The sequence below is a fragment of the Mercenaria mercenaria genome, chromosome 17, assembly GCF_021730395.1.
Source record: "Mercenaria mercenaria strain notata chromosome 17, MADL_Memer_1, whole genome shotgun sequence".
In the NCBI taxonomy this organism is placed as follows: domain Eukaryota; kingdom Metazoa; phylum Mollusca; class Bivalvia; order Venerida; family Veneridae; genus Mercenaria; species Mercenaria mercenaria.
Window position 1 is genome coordinate 68,784,096 of NC_069377.1, and position 15,918 is coordinate 68,800,013.

The 15,918-nt window shown below is 35.8% G+C and overlaps 1 protein-coding gene across 1 annotated transcript in view; it reads right to left on the reverse strand.

Moving 5' to 3' along the window:
- The window catches only part of LOC123536145 (sorting nexin-14-like), a 56,153-nt gene that overhangs the window by 28,730 nt on the left and 11,505 nt on the right, over positions 1-15,918 (reverse strand). Inside the window, exons 7-15 of the mRNA XM_053528527.1 lie at positions 14,841-14,928; positions 13,744-13,828; positions 13,249-13,405; positions 12,940-13,015; positions 9,440-9,484; positions 6,938-7,051; positions 6,214-6,334; positions 2,415-2,570; positions 751-875 (exon numbers count right to left, since the gene is read on the reverse strand). Of these exons, the coding sequence (XP_053384502.1) occupies positions 751-875; positions 2,415-2,570; positions 6,214-6,334; positions 6,938-7,051; positions 9,440-9,484; positions 12,940-13,015; positions 13,249-13,405; positions 13,744-13,828; positions 14,841-14,928 (967 nt within the window). The remainder of the gene's footprint in view (positions 1-750; positions 876-2,414; positions 2,571-6,213; positions 6,335-6,937; positions 7,052-9,439; positions 9,485-12,939; positions 13,016-13,248; positions 13,406-13,743; positions 13,829-14,840; positions 14,929-15,918) is intronic.

Below are 15,918 nucleotides of genomic sequence, written 5' to 3' on the forward strand. Positions count from 1 at the left end.
TATGAGATTTTTATAGCAAGTATATTATTTCACAGCAGTCAACATTTCTGGGAGATTTTTCTATTGAACACTTTAACTGACAACCTACATTCTTACTTTATTTCTATATCTCTAACAAAAATGAGGATTTTTGTTTGGTTTTAAGTCTAACTGGTATAATTTCGGTCACATGGCAACTTTCCAGCTTTGGATGCTGGAAGAAGACCCAAGGTCTCCCTCACAGAATCATTTCAGACACAAATCCAGATAGAATAACCAACATTCCGCAAGCAATACTGAATGAAATCTAACATGACAATCTGAGCAAATCTTGAAGTCCCAGAGATCATGGGCAAGTGACTGGAAGTCAGAAACCCTGTGTATCCACTTAGAGTGCCACAAGGCTCTTAATTTTATGTTAAAACAGATAATGCTGCTGTCCAAATAGAGACTACACAGAACTGAATAGTTAGAAAAATGTTACTTCATGAAATTATGAAGTCAATGTCACAAAGGGAGATAATCAAAACTGAATTTTATAGTACTTTCTAATATATTAATATAATCATATAGTCAAACCTATGACAAATACACAAGAAAAGAATTATCAAACATTGGATTTAAGAAAGAAATAATATACTTTATGTTCATAACAAAAAAATGTGGCAGCCACATTTTAATGAAAGGCATTATGACCCTTTAACCAAGCCAAGGTGACTCTAGACTTAGTAAATGCAATATATGTCCTGTATCAAACAGTAAATGACAAACCTCTTCACTCTGATGGAACAATGGCAGGAATGTTTTATTGAGTAGATTGTAGACATGTTCATATGCTCTGAACATTGGAGTGGACGTACGCAGCTTTAATACATCAAAATGTGTACCATCTATAACTGTAATATACAAAATTACAGACATTTAAAAATACATAGCTTCTACATACTGGCAAAGCTGTATAAAGATAACTCTTTGAATGTATTTATGTAGATCTCCATTTCATGCTTTTCTCTAGCTCTTAAACAGAAAATTTCCACATACACTGTTGTTTGTTTTCATTTGTAAGTTTTGTTCTTTACATGTATGATAATAAAGCTCAAGATCTGCGATGAAACAAAGATCTTATTCAAAATGTCTTGGTATATCCTCTCATAATTTGGTAAAACATCTCTATTGTAAAGTGGTTTTTGATATAACGTATGCATATGAATTTTTGTAAAGTTTCACTTAGATAATTCACTAAAATCATCCTAAACACCTGAAATGCCGAACAATATCAACATTCTACCTGAATAAATACTGTGTGTTTTTACTCTACTCACCTGTATTTCCTGAATTATGATGCATATTTAATACTATATAATCCCTTATTAAAACCCATGGGGGCATTGCATTTCACAAATAGGCGAGGGCATTTATCAAGGCCCTATATTTTATAATACAATCGACTGAAATACATCAAAATTTTAGTATAAAATGGACATATTTCATTATTTGTTTTTTGTTACAATAATGCACCTTGTGTCACATGATGTGGGTGATGATGTGGAACAACTTCTTTTAGTCTGACTGATATAAATTTAGAGATAGCAGAAAATTATAACCTTTTTATTTACTCCATCTGTCGTTGTCTGGAACAGCAAACTTTTAACTCTCTCCTCTGATAAGCTGAGAGTGGAGAGAGCTAGAGAGAGCTTTCTGTAGAAACTAGTTTACTTAGTAGGCAGCTGACAACAGACAACATTAAAGTATTTCACGATCTCAACATATTAATATGTATGATTTTTTCCACAAGTTCATTATTCGAAAAGACTTAGAGACCCTTAGAAATTGATTTGGGTGAAGACCAAAGTGTAGTAGTGTATCAAACCGTAAGTAAACTGGGGACATAATTCATAAAATAATGGTGCAGAGTTATGGCTCCAATGTCCTATGTATTGGGTGATGATGTGGAGCAACTTTCCAAGTCTGAATCAAATCCATTAAGTAAAAACAGAGATAGAGTGAAAGTGCAACAGAACTTTAACCTGAAATTATCAGTAAAGAGTGGGGATAATTCATGAAATGTTCATGCAAGTTATGACATTGTGTCTTATGATGCGTATAATGGTGTAGAACAACTGTTTTCAGTCTGGATAAAATCTATTTAACAATAACAGAGATGGAGTGAAAGTGCATCAAAACTGACCTGAAATTCTAAGGGGGCATAATTCCTGAAATATTGGTGCAAAAGTTATGGCTCTTGTGTCAGATAATGTGGGTGATAATGAAGAACAACTATTTTTTCCAGCATATATATCAAGTTACAATTGAAATGATGTGAAAAAGCATTAAAACTAACAATGCCAGCGTGAGTAGGAAAGCTCTTCATATACTTAGTATATTCAAGCTAAAATGACTTTTCTTGGATGAGTCATAGTTTTCCTACTACTTACTCTCTTGCACTTCTGAGACAATATTTTCCTCAAAGTTGATCCTATCAGGTGACTTTGGTGAGAAATAGTTCCTGTGTAATTCCTTCAGATCTTCATGAAGTTTTGACAAATCTTGAGTACTTAAGTCTGGGTCCAATATCTTCTTATTAAAATCCTCTGGAATCATAAACAAGTCTTTTTTAAATACAAATTGTGAAAAATTTAAGCAACCTGAACTAGAAGATGCTTTTGCAAAAAAGCGCATGTCTCCCCCAATGCAAAGTGGTATAGGCCAGAAGTCAATAGGAGTCAATAGCGAAAGTGAAAGAGACACTGATGGTTGGCTGCAATAGGGATCATCTACTTGGCATGTCCAGTCATCCTGCTAAGTTTCAACACTCTTGGCCTAGTGGTTCTCAAGTCACTGTTCAGGCTCCTGTGACCTTGACCTTTGATCAAGTGACCCCAAAATAAATAGGGGTCATCTACTCTGCATGTCCAATCATCCTATTAAGTTTCAACATTCTAGGTCAAGTGGTTCTCAAGTTATTTTCCGGAAATAATTTCACATGACCAGGCCCCTGTGACCTTGACCTTTAATAGACTGACCCAAAAATCAATAGGGGTCATCTACTCTGCATGTTCAATTATCCTATGAAGTTTCAACATTCTGGATCAAGAGGTTCTCAAGTTATTGATGGGAAATGGTTATCAATGTTCAGGCCCCTGTGTCCTTGACCTTTAACGGAGTGACCCTAAAATCGATAGCGGTCATCTATTCTGCATGAGCAATCATCCTATGAAGTTTCAACATTCTGGGTTGAGTTGTTCTCAAGTTACTGACCGGAATTGTTTTCCATGTTCAGGCCCTGTGACCTTGACCTTTAATAGAGTGACCCCTAAATTAATTGGGGTCATTTACTCTGTATGTCCAATTATCTATAAAGTTTTAACATTCTGGGTCAAGAGGTTCTCAAGTTATTGATCAGAAGCGGTTTTCCATGTTCAGGCCCCTGTGACCTTGACCTTTAACAGAGTGACCCCAAAATCGATAGGGGTCATCTACTCTGCATGACCAATCATCCTATTAAGTTTCGGAAATGTTTTTCAATGTTCAGGCCCCTGTGACCTTGACCTTTAACAGAATGACCCCAAAATCGATAGGGGTCATCTACTTTGCATGTACAATCATCCTATGAAGTTTCAACATTCTTGGTCAAGTGGTTCTCTAGTTATTGATCGGAAATGGTTTTCAATGTTCAGGCCCCTGTGACCTTGACCTTTGACAGAGTGACCCCAAAATTAATAGGGGTCATCTACTCTTCATGACCAATCATCCTATTAAGTTTCAACATTCTGGCTCAAGTGATTTTCTAGTTATTGATCGGAAATCATTTTCAATGTTCAGGCCCCTGTGACCTTGACCTTTGACAGAGTGACCCCAAAATCGATAGGGGTCATCTACTCTTCATGACCAATCATCCTATGAAGTTTCAACATTCCGGGTCAAGTGGTTCTCTAGTTATTGATCGGAAATGGTTTTCAATGTTCAGGCCCCTGTGACCTTGACCTTTGATAGAGTGACCCCAAAAACAATAGGGGTCGTTTACTCCAGCAGCCCTACAACCCTACGAAGTTTGAAGGTTCTAGGTCAAATGGTTCTCCAGTTATTGCTCGGAAATGAAGTGTGACGTGTTTCAACATTCTGGGTCAAGTGGTTCTCTAGTTATTGATCGGAAATCATTTTCAATGTTCAGCCCCTGTGACCTTGACCTTTGACGGAGTGACCCCAAAATCAATAGGGGTCATCTACTCTTCATGACCAATCATCCCATGAAGTTTCAACATTCTGGGTCAAGTGGTTCTCCAGTTATTGCTCGGAAATGAAGTGTGACGTATGGACGGACGGACGGACGGACAGGGCAAAAACAATATGTCTTCCCCCTCTGGGGGAGACATTATTAAGACAAATCTTTCTAGACAACCAGAATCTAATTTTGTTTATAGACTAACTGAAACGGATTAATGTTTGATTTACCTACCCCCAACCAGTGTTTTCCATAAATTGCAGCTTTATTTTGCAAGGTGCTGATATGAACCATTCTTTATTCAAAGGTCTCCCAAGAGTGGTAGTAGTATCTTTTTTAATCTTAAGAAATCTTTTATAATGTCGCTTACTTGGCCAATTATTTTTTTAATGTGCAAAAATTAGGCAAAACCACATCTTTATCTTTTCTTTTTATTTTGAAACTGTACAACATAATTATTTACATGGAAATGTTGCTGAAAGTTTAACAGTCATCCATTCACAACAGTCAAAATTTAATTTTGCAAAGTTTTTGGTGTCAAAAAATGAATGCAATTTCCATCAGAAAATACCTCCCAAAATTCTTCTGCAGTAATTTCAAAACAAATCAAGATATTTTAAAACTTTAACAAGTTCCTATTACCAACCCTGGAGATCTTTAGAATGATATATACTATCAATGGTATTGTCTTATATATAAAGAGAAATCAAGTTAAACCCTTGTTACAGCAAAGGTGGATCAAAAAATAGGATAAATGGCATAAAAATATCTTTATAGCAGCAAAAATAATTTCATCATAGGGCCATACCAAGCTGGACCTATGTTTAGTGTCCCTGTGCCGATAGGTTTTTAACTGTTTGTTAAAAAAAAAAACTTTTCTGAAAATGCTGAAACACCAGTGATGCTGGTTAAATCATAACCACAATGACCATTTCTATTTATTACAGAATTACTATGTTAGTTTTAAGCTATTTCAACTCAACAAATACTTGCAAGTTACAACTGTTGTCAGAGGGAGGACAGTAATGCTTGACTATTCAATAGCCTTGTCAAATGAATGAATATAGAAGTCGAAAAAGGGGAACAATTTTGTAAAAATGCAAAGTACAGTTATGGAACCTGTGCACTGCAAGTCAAGTCAATCATTTCCCATTTGTGAGTACTGAGATCATACTAAAACATAAACAAAAATTGCTATTAAAGTCGAAAAGGGGAAAAATTTTGTAAAAAAGCAATATAGAGTTACTGAACTTGTGCAATGTAAGTCATTTTATAACAGTGAATTATTTGTGAAGTTTCAATCCATTCATACAAGTGGTTACTGAGGTACCAGCTTACATATAAAAACTTAACCAATTGGGATGTGGATGCACGAGCCAGTCCAGAGCTTTTCCTATTCTTCCAACAGTCAAGCTAAATATACATACATGTATACTGCTAAAACTCTGCTATATTTTTCATGAGCATAAAAGCTCTCAAGAAGTACGATATTTTTCGTTTTGTGTCAACACTTTTTTCCCCTACCTGGTGGGTAGGTTTTGATTTATTCCCTTTAGGCATATCAACATTATTTAGGTCATACGGTGACTTTCTGGAATGTTTTTAATGGAGGAGGAACCCAGGTGTTTCTCCAGGAATTGTTTCATACATGGGCTTTCAACTGGGTAAAACCACCATCCTATTGTAAGCCAGCTGGATGGATGCCTCACATGAAGAATTACACCCCCCAAGTGAGGTTTTGAAACCATATCAGTGAGGGGTAAGTGATTCCAAGTCAGTAACTTTAACCACTCAGCTGAAACAGAGGCCATCTATGAAGTTTTTGAAAAATGACCGGGCTGCAAAACAAATATCTAACTGGGTATGGCCTTGGTCTGTTCTGTTGAGTTTTAAATCACAGCAACACAATCTTAAGTAATCGTAATCCCATCTCATCATACTTCCTTACACTTCAAACAGACAGCAAAGCTAAAATCATGCTCTCTTATTCAAGGAAAATGTAATAGTCATACCACAGGCCAGTGCAAACTGTAGAACATTAACGGCTGCTTCGCTCTTCAGGAATTGCATAAATGGATACAGCATTTCTGGTTTTTCCGGATCCATAACATCACACAACACTAATCGTAATGTCTGCAATCACAGGTAATGAAAACTATACTAACTAAGGTTGTCCGTAACATTCATATACCTCCCACAATAGCCTGTCAGAGGTTATTGGGTGTGCAAATTTTTTTTGCTGCGATCATGACCAATGACCTAAAAACAACAACACAGGTACTGTACTGATTACAAGCAACCATCCTAAAAACTTTAAAGGTTGCGGGCCAAAACCTTATCAATTGATCAGAAATGGTTTACAAACACAGTCACTCTGACCTTGACCCTTACAAACATAAGGTCACTCTGACCTTGACCCATGAGGTTATCTCTTGACTACAGGCAACCATCTTACAAAGTTTGACAGTCATAAATCCGTAAGAGCTGCAGATATTGATCAGAAACTGTTTTCAGTTATGATGTCACTACTACCTTGACTCTTGACCTATTTACCCGACATACATTAAGGGTCATCTGTTGACCACAGGCTATCTTCCTATGAAGTTTACAGGCAGTAGGCCAAAGGGCTCTTTAGTTTATGCTTTTAACAAATCTATAATGTCTAGTTTCCTATTTATAATACTGCTCCCATTAACTGCAATGCAATTTACATTTTAGACTCAGAAGCTTACTTACTGACTTGCTGACTTTAGTTGTTTGTTCTGGATCACTGAGTGAACCACGTGTCTGATTATTGAAATTTGCCAGGAATGATACCATAGGCGATGGCGTTTCTGGTGGTGGAGGCGGCTGAAACATATTCAAAGGTTATCATGGCCAATCATTTCAATGTTCAAAATATTTCTAGTCAGAAATCTGAAAAAGTTGATGCTTCAGACTACAAATTTACCAAACTAGTTCTTTCAGATATCTATCACTGAAGTTACTGAACATAGAACAATTAATCTTCAGAGCTTAATTATGAAGTATCAGCATGGTACAAATATAACTTTATTTGAAATGAAACATTACAAGTTACTATTATTACACAGAAGGAACAAACACAAGATCTGTCTAATGACAATATGCCCCACTATTTGAAGCCCTTCCATCTAATACTAGCTTACATACAAAAAACTTTAGCAAAATTTTATAAGCTGAACAAGAGGGCATGGTGGCCCAATATCGCTCACCTGAGTTTACTTGCTTGCTTGAACAGTTAAAAGTTTCTACTAAATAAATACAGGCAGGTAATGTGTATGTTTTGTTGTTGTTTTGTTTTGTTTGTTTTGTTGTTGTTTTTCTTTTGGTGGTGGTGGGGGGGGGGGGGGGGGACATTGGGGCAATGATGTTATATGACAATATCAGACATTAAGACTTCAAAAGTTTCCACCACATAAATAAGTGGTAAAGTGACAAAAAAACCCAGGTGGCAATGCTTTTTGATAAAACAGAAAAATTTCTACAACCTTCATAAAGGGTCACCCAAGAAATATTTGTGTAACATTATTTTAAAATCTGGCCTGCTGTTTCACACAATAATATTTTTAAAGTTTCCAATATATACACACACCTCTGGAGACCATGTTTTTGACAAAACAAAATAATTTGAACGATCTTGGTAGAGAGTCACACAAGGACCAGTTATGTGAAATTATTTCAAAATCAGGCCAGCAGTTTCATACAAAAAGATTTTTAAAGTTTCCTCTCTATATTCATATAGGGAAAAGTGAACATGCCCTCTGGCGGCAAAGATTTTTTGAAAAATTGAAATAATTTACCAATCTTGGTAATGGATCACCTAAGGACCATTTGTGTGAATTTATATGCATATAGGGAAAAGAGACCACGCCCCCTGGTGGCCATGTTTTTTGACAAATCGTAATAATTTTGGCAGAGGGTTATAAAAGGACCATTTCTGTGAAATTATTTCAAAATCGGGCCAGCAGTTTCATACAAGAAGATTTTTTAAGTTCCTACTACATATACATGTATATACTGGGAAAAATGACCATGCCCCCTGGCTGCCATGTTTTTTGATGAACTGTAATAATCTGAACAACCTTGAAAGAGGGTTACATAAGGCTCATGTGTGTGAAAGTATTTTGAAATCGGACCAGCAGTTTAAGAGATGTTGTAAGAAGATTTTTCTATTTCTGGCTCTGGTGGCCCTTATTTGCAACCAAGCAGAACCATTTGAACAACTTCCAAGGAACATCCAGGCCAAGTTTCATCAATTTCCACCTAATAGTTTCAGAGATGATGTTTGAAGAAATGTGTGGACTGAGGGACGGATGCCGGATGGTGAGTGATCACAATAGCTCACCTTGATCAGTGCTAAAAGGGGAAATTTTGCAAATATATAAACCCGAGTTATGGAACTTGCCATGTGGGGTCACACTATGATGCCAAAGACGTACTGGTACTGATGATAAACCCGAACTGATGATAAAGTCGACCACCTTGGAAATATTCAATTGCAATCGGTTATTTATAAAATTGAACACACAATCAAATAGTTTCCACTTACAACACCAACTGGTGTAAACAAAAACAAAATTGGTAAATATTCTATATAAATAAATGACTTATATTTATTTGTATAAAAAATATTTATCCAAAATTACTGGGGAAAAGGGTGTTTTTTTTTGTGCATGCTCACTGCCGAAACATGAAGGCCTGACATTGGGTCACTTTTCATTACTTGATCAGGAATGACTGTTGCAGCTTTTTGAGAAAGTTTCAATATAATAATACAAAGAAAATTTTGTAAATGACAAAGTGGTCGAATTTATCATCAGTCAACGTTCATACAGTCCCCATTTCACATACCCCTTTCAGGGCCTCACTTCTTGTGAGTTTGCTTACTAAATATAAATTTGAATTGTGTAAAGTTTTCAGCAAATGTTAAGCTTTATTTTGATACCGACCATTGATTACAATTTGCAATAATAAAAAAATTACAGGTAAAAAACCTCATTTTCTGTTCGGGTTTATCATCAGTACCAGTATGGAGAATCTGAAAACATTTGGTCATGTAATTCCTGAGAAACATGCTTACATGCAATCTAGACAAAATTTCTATGTTAAAAAGGACATAAGTTTTTACTTTTGTGATGTAAGTAGCGGTGAAAGGATGATAACAACAGCTCTACTATTTGAAACATTTGATACAGTCCATCTTAAAAACTAACTTACCGGAGTATCATCTAGAAAAACCAGTATAATGTTGTTAACCATATCCTGTAAAACAAAAAGAAATGTACCGGTACTCAATATTACTATCAAATTTACAAGTATATCATTATCCTTTGCAATAGACAAATTTTGTGCATTCTATGGAATTCAATCTAAATGAATATATAAAATTAAAGCCGACTTTCCATTAATCTTACGATAAAAATTCAAAATTGATAACCTTGTGTCCTCTTATAAATACTTTCAACTAAAAGCACACATTTTTACGTCTGAAAAATTGAATTGTTTCACAGTACAGTGGAGCCCCTCTAAACTGAACTGCATCAATGCATGATGAATTTATGTCAAATAAAACAAGAGCACCGCCTTGCGGGTGCTGACGCTCATCTGATTTTTTTTGTATAATAGAAATATTGTCCTACCCATGATTTTCTAAGTCTAAAAAGGGCCATCATTCTTGCAAAAAGCAGGACAGAGTTATTTTTCTTGATGTACAGTGTCCACTTATGTTGGTGAAAAACTGTTGCAAGTTTTAAAGCAATAGCTTTGATAGTTTATGAGAAAAGTTGACTTAAACATAATATTCAACCAAGAAAATGATTTTTCTAAGTCCAAAAGGGGCAATAATTATTGCAAAAAGCAGGATGGAGTTATGTTGCTTGCTTTACAGGGTCAGCTTATGATGGTGAACAACAGTTGCAAGTTTTAAAGCAATAGCTTTGATGGTTTAAGAGAAAAAGTTGACCTAAACATAAAACTTAACCAAGAAATCTGATATTTTCTAAGTCCAAAAGGGGCCATCATTCTTGCAAAAAGCAGGATAGAGTTATGTTTCTTGCTGTACAGGGTTCACTTATGATGGTGAAAAACTGTTGCAAGTTTTAAAGCAATAGCTTTGATAGTTTAGGATAAAAGTTGACCTAAACATAAAATTTAACCAAGAAAACTGATTTTCTAAGTCCAAAAGGGGCAATAATTCTTGCAAAAAGCAAGATGGAGTTATGTTTCTTGATGTACAGGGTCTGCTTATGATGGTGAACAAGTATTCCAAGTTTCAAAGCAATAGCTTTGATAGTTTAGGAGAAAAGTTGACCTAAACATAAAACTTAACCAAGAAATCTGATATTTTCTAAGTACAAAAGGGGCCATAAATCTTGCAAAATGCAAGATGGAGTTATGTTTCTTGCTATACAGGGTCAGCTTATGATGGTGAACAAGTATTCCAAGTTTCAAAGCAATAGCTTTGATAGTTTAGGAGAAAAGCTGACCTAAACATAAAACTTAACCAAGCAACGCCGACGCAGACGCCGACGCCGACGCCGACAACCGCTCAAGTGATGACAATAACTCATCATTTTTTTTCAAAAAATCAGATGAGCTAAAAAGAGCATCCATCTAATGCTAGTTCAGTACTTAATGTCCTTAACATGGAATGGCTTGCTAGTCATTGTGTAAACTTTGTGGAATGGAAGTAACAGTTGAAAAATCCGAAGAAGAAAACTAAACTAGAAAATGCTTTTGTAAAAAAGCGCATGTCTCCCCCAATGCAAAGTCCTATAGGCACGAAGTCAATAGGGGTCCGGAGCGAAAGTCAAAGAGACACTGATGGTTGGCTGCAATAGGGATCATCTACTTGGCATGTCCAGTCATCCTGCTAAATTTCAACACTAGTGGCCTAGTGGTTCTCAAGTCACTGTTCAGGCTCCTGTGACCTTGACCTTTGATCAAGTGACCACAAAATAAATAGGGGTCATCTACTCTGCATGTCCAATCCTCCTATTAAGTTTCAACATTGTAGGTCAAGTGGTTCTCAAGTTATTTCCAAAAAATGATTTTACATGAACAGGCCACTGTGACCTTGACCTTTATTAGACTGACTCCAAAATCAATAGGGGTCATCTACTCTGCATGTTCAATCATCCTATGAAGTTTCAACATTCTGGGTCAAGTGGTTCTCAAGTTATTGATCGGAACTGGTTATCAATGTTCAGGCCCCTGTGACCTTGACCTTTAACTGAGTGACCCCAAAAACAATAAGGGTCATTTACTCTGCATGAACAATCATCTTATGAAGTTTCAACATTCTGGGTCGAGAGGTTCTCAAGTTATTGATTGGAAATGGTTTTCCATGTTCAGGTCCCTGTGGCCTTGACCTTTAACAGAGTGACCCTAAAATCGTTGGGGTTCATCTACTCTGCATGACCAATAATCCTACGAAGTTTCATCATTCTGGGTCAAGTAGTTCTCAAGTTACTGACCGGAAATGATTTTCAATGTTCGGGCCCCTGTGACCTTGACCTTTCACAGAGTGACCCCAAAATCGTTAGGGGTCATCTACTCTTTATGATCAATCATCCTATTAAGTCTCAACATTCTGGGTCAAGTGGTTCTCAAGTTACTGACCGGAAATGGTTTTCAATGTTCAGGCCCCTGTGACCTTGACCTTTAATGGAGTGACCCCAAAATCGATAGGGGTCATCTACTTTGCATGTACAATCATCCTATGAAGTTTCAACATTCTGGGTCAAGTGGTTCTCTAGTTATTGATCAGAAATGGTTTTCAATGTTCAGGCCCCTGTGACCTTGACCTTTGACGGAGTGACCCAAAAAACAATAGGGGTCGTCTACTCTTTATGACCAATCATCCTATGAAGTTTCAACATTCTGGGTCAGGTGGTTCTCTAGTTATTGATTGAAAATGGTTTTCAATGTTCAGGCCCCTGTGACCTTGACCTTTGACGGAGTGACCCCAAAATCAATAGGGGTCATCTACTCTTCATGGCCAATCATCCTATGAAGTTTCAACATTCTGGGTCAAGTGGTTCTCTAGTTATTGATCGGAAATGGTTTTCAATGTTCAGGCCCCTGTGACCGTGACCTTTGATGGAGTGACCCCAAAAACAATAGGGGTCGTCTACTCCAGCAGCCCCACAACCCTATGAAGTTTGAAGGTTCTAGGTCAAATGGTTCTCCAGTTATTGCTCGGAAATGAAGTGTGACGTACGTACGGACGGATGGACGGACGGACAGACGGACGGATGGACAGGGCAAAAACAATATGTCTCCTGGGGGAGACATAATTAAGATGCCCTGCCACTTCTTATTGTCCATAACCAGTTATGTTTTGAGTGTATTTGTGACAGGAAGGCAGGTCCTAAACCCTATCAACATTCAGAGGCAGAAAGTTGATTACTGTGAACAATGGCATCACTTTATTTCCTGTCCGAGGGAATACAGCGATACTGGAAGTCTTACAGATTCACCATTTGTAGCAATATAAAACTGCTTAACATTCAAGACTGTTTTAAATTTTGGAATTCTCTGTTATAAAGCAAAATTTACCAAAAAGTTTAGAACTCTTGTGTATTTCATTCAATCTACAGTAACAGTATATCTGATGAAGCATTTAAGTCTCTACAGTATGTATGAAATATCTGTTCAAAATGGTTGGTGAGACAAATGTCTATTTGTTGCTTATACACATGTTTACACTTACATACCGGATTAGCGACAGCATCCATAGCTGGCATGATAACAGAGGCTGCTAGTATCTCTCGTAGTAATGCACATGTTGCCCTAAAATGTAATGTAAACAACAGTTATTTACTTGTTTTGACAGCTGACATACACAAAATACACACAAATCCGAAGAATATAGAACTTATACTTTGAAACTATGTATTTCTAAGACTGTACTGTGCATACGCAACATTTCCAGAGACAAAATCTCAACAAATGACAGCAATAAGGTACAAATTGTAGATGAAGAGAATTTTATAACAACGGCAATAAATTATAACAAAACATACTTAGACTGTAAAGCCTGAGGTCTCAAAACGTAGGGAAACATTTGCTCCACTAATCTACGAATATACTCCTGCTCTGCCTTACGACTCTGCATCGCATAATGTAGATTTGGACCCAGGAATTGCAGAGTGGCTTCTTGCAAGTCAACATTATCTCCAGCTGTGATCAACAGGAACAGGGAAGATAAGTAACATCACATGATAGTTTTGATGACTTCTTGTAAAATCTTCAGTTAGATGAAATAAATTAAACAACACATTCTACATTCTAACTGGACTGCATAATCATACACATTTATTAAAATTTAATGACGACATAATTTATGCATTTACATCAGCATATATGTTGGTTCTTCTCATTCCAGGAAGGATTGGTGATTGTTGGCTTAAGACTCTGTTATATATGTGTTAGTTACCATAACAAGGCTCCATGTAGTATATTAAATATGTACAGCAATACTTTGTTCTACAAGTTTGAACAGTTGTACATGACATTACCTGTAGCTCTTGCCTGCATATAGGCATGTAGATGTTGAAGTCCTGCCTTTATAAGTCTCTCAGTTATCATTTTAGGTACATTGACCTACATATGGAAATACATATACATTACAACAGAATATACATCAACCTACAGATGGGACTACATGTATATTACAATAGAAATGAACATGATTCTGTAAATAGTACACACATATTACAGTAGAAATGTATCTACAGAACCGCTTCAATATCACAATACTAACACCTATATTTACATCCAAATCTTTATCATGTTTTATGTAAATTAGGTAGATCATTACCAAGCTTTTCAATGATTTGGCCTAGTGACATTGTTTTTGACCTCAGATACCCCACTTTATAACTTGACATAGATTTCATACAAACAAACACTCTTTGAACCTGACTTAGACTTCAAAGAGACATATATCCTGACAGAGTTTTATGAAGATCCAGTAGTTATTGTGGCATCTAGGGTGTGAACAATGTTTCCCTACATTTTGACCTACTGACCTACTTCAAGACCTCCAGTGACCAAGTTTTGAACTTGACCTAGATTTTATAGAGACAAACATTCTAACAAAGATTTGTGATGAACAAGTGGCATCTGGAGTATTAACAAGCCGTAAACTGAGTATACATAAATCTTGAAACATGTATTCCAAAACAACTCTCCCACAGTCAAAAATGTATTTCTTTCTACTCATTTTAAATAAAGTTTCTGACATTTTCATTTTCAAGTGGTGTTTTTTACACGAGAGTAATGAGTGTATAAAGGACATCACAGGCTGTTAACACACCTTATTATATATGATACAGATCTATATGATGATTAATGAAAACAATGACTGACAAAACTGATATATATGCAATATTCATTTAATTCAGCTTTTTACAAGTTTTAAGCTAGAACAGAGTCAACCCATATGTGTCTCCTGTTCTCACTGTAGAGTCCTATGGGTTATGTTGGTGCCCTCACACATACTGAGTTGGGCACTACTCAATCCCTCAGGATTCTGCAGACAAAAAACATCCCTACATGCAGGATTCATGTATAACTATTAGCCCGTTGGCTGTGACATAAATTAATCACTTACTTTTTTAGCTCTCCTCAATAATACTGAGAACAGAAATCGGATAGATGTTCTCAATTCATCCACAAACTCTTCATCTGTACTTACATCCCTACAATTAACAAATTCAAGAGTTTTGAACAATATCTTCATACCTATAGTCAGGTAAAACGATGATGGAAAAACAGTGTTATCTAAGCCGACTATTTTGGAATGAACAAAAACATCTTTTTTGAATCATATTACAGACCTTTTTATAACTGGTAACAGGGCTGTAGTAATGCTAATGCTAATGGTAATGCATTATTGTTTTCAAATAATGCCAAGTAATGATTAATGCCACAATTCTAGCATTGAAAATAATGCTAATTTAATGCCAAAGTAAGTAATGCTAATGCTAATGCTTAGCATTACTTAGGCATTATTTTTTGTATCACTGGAAAAAAAATAATACACATGTATGCTGTTAATTATACAGGTTATAGCAGTTTTTAATAGATTTTTGTTTGATTTTAATAAACTGTCTGATGATATAATTGCCTTTTGTTCAATGTACACCTGAAAGATTTTGAAAAATATATTTAAAACCTTGGACAACTCCAAGGTGCATATTTATAATAGCCATAGAAGTGTGACATAATTAGATTTGTCACCCAAAATATCAAACAGAATCTATTATCTTTTGATACCTTTTTATCAATTAACACTATGCCACTGATAGTGATGTTTAAGACCTTAAGGCAGCTAGCTTTTACATGTCATGTTAAATTAGGCTGTTAGGGAGCCATTAAACAGGTACTTGACTTTCTCTAACAATTTAAATGCTCATGCATGCTGTACTTCCATCATTAGGTATTTTTATTTTTTTTTATAATTTTTTTTATAAAGTAATGGTAAAAGAAAAAAATCAGATATAATACAAGGAAGTCATACACGTATTTAACTATTCATGTAGACGACCTAGACCTAGGTAAACTAAAATGATTTAATGAAAAACAGTGTATGTGATAATAACATGCAATGATTCTCAAAAAGTAATGGTAATGCTAATGCTAATGCACCCTATGTAATTCTAATTTAATGCATTATTTTGATAAAAATG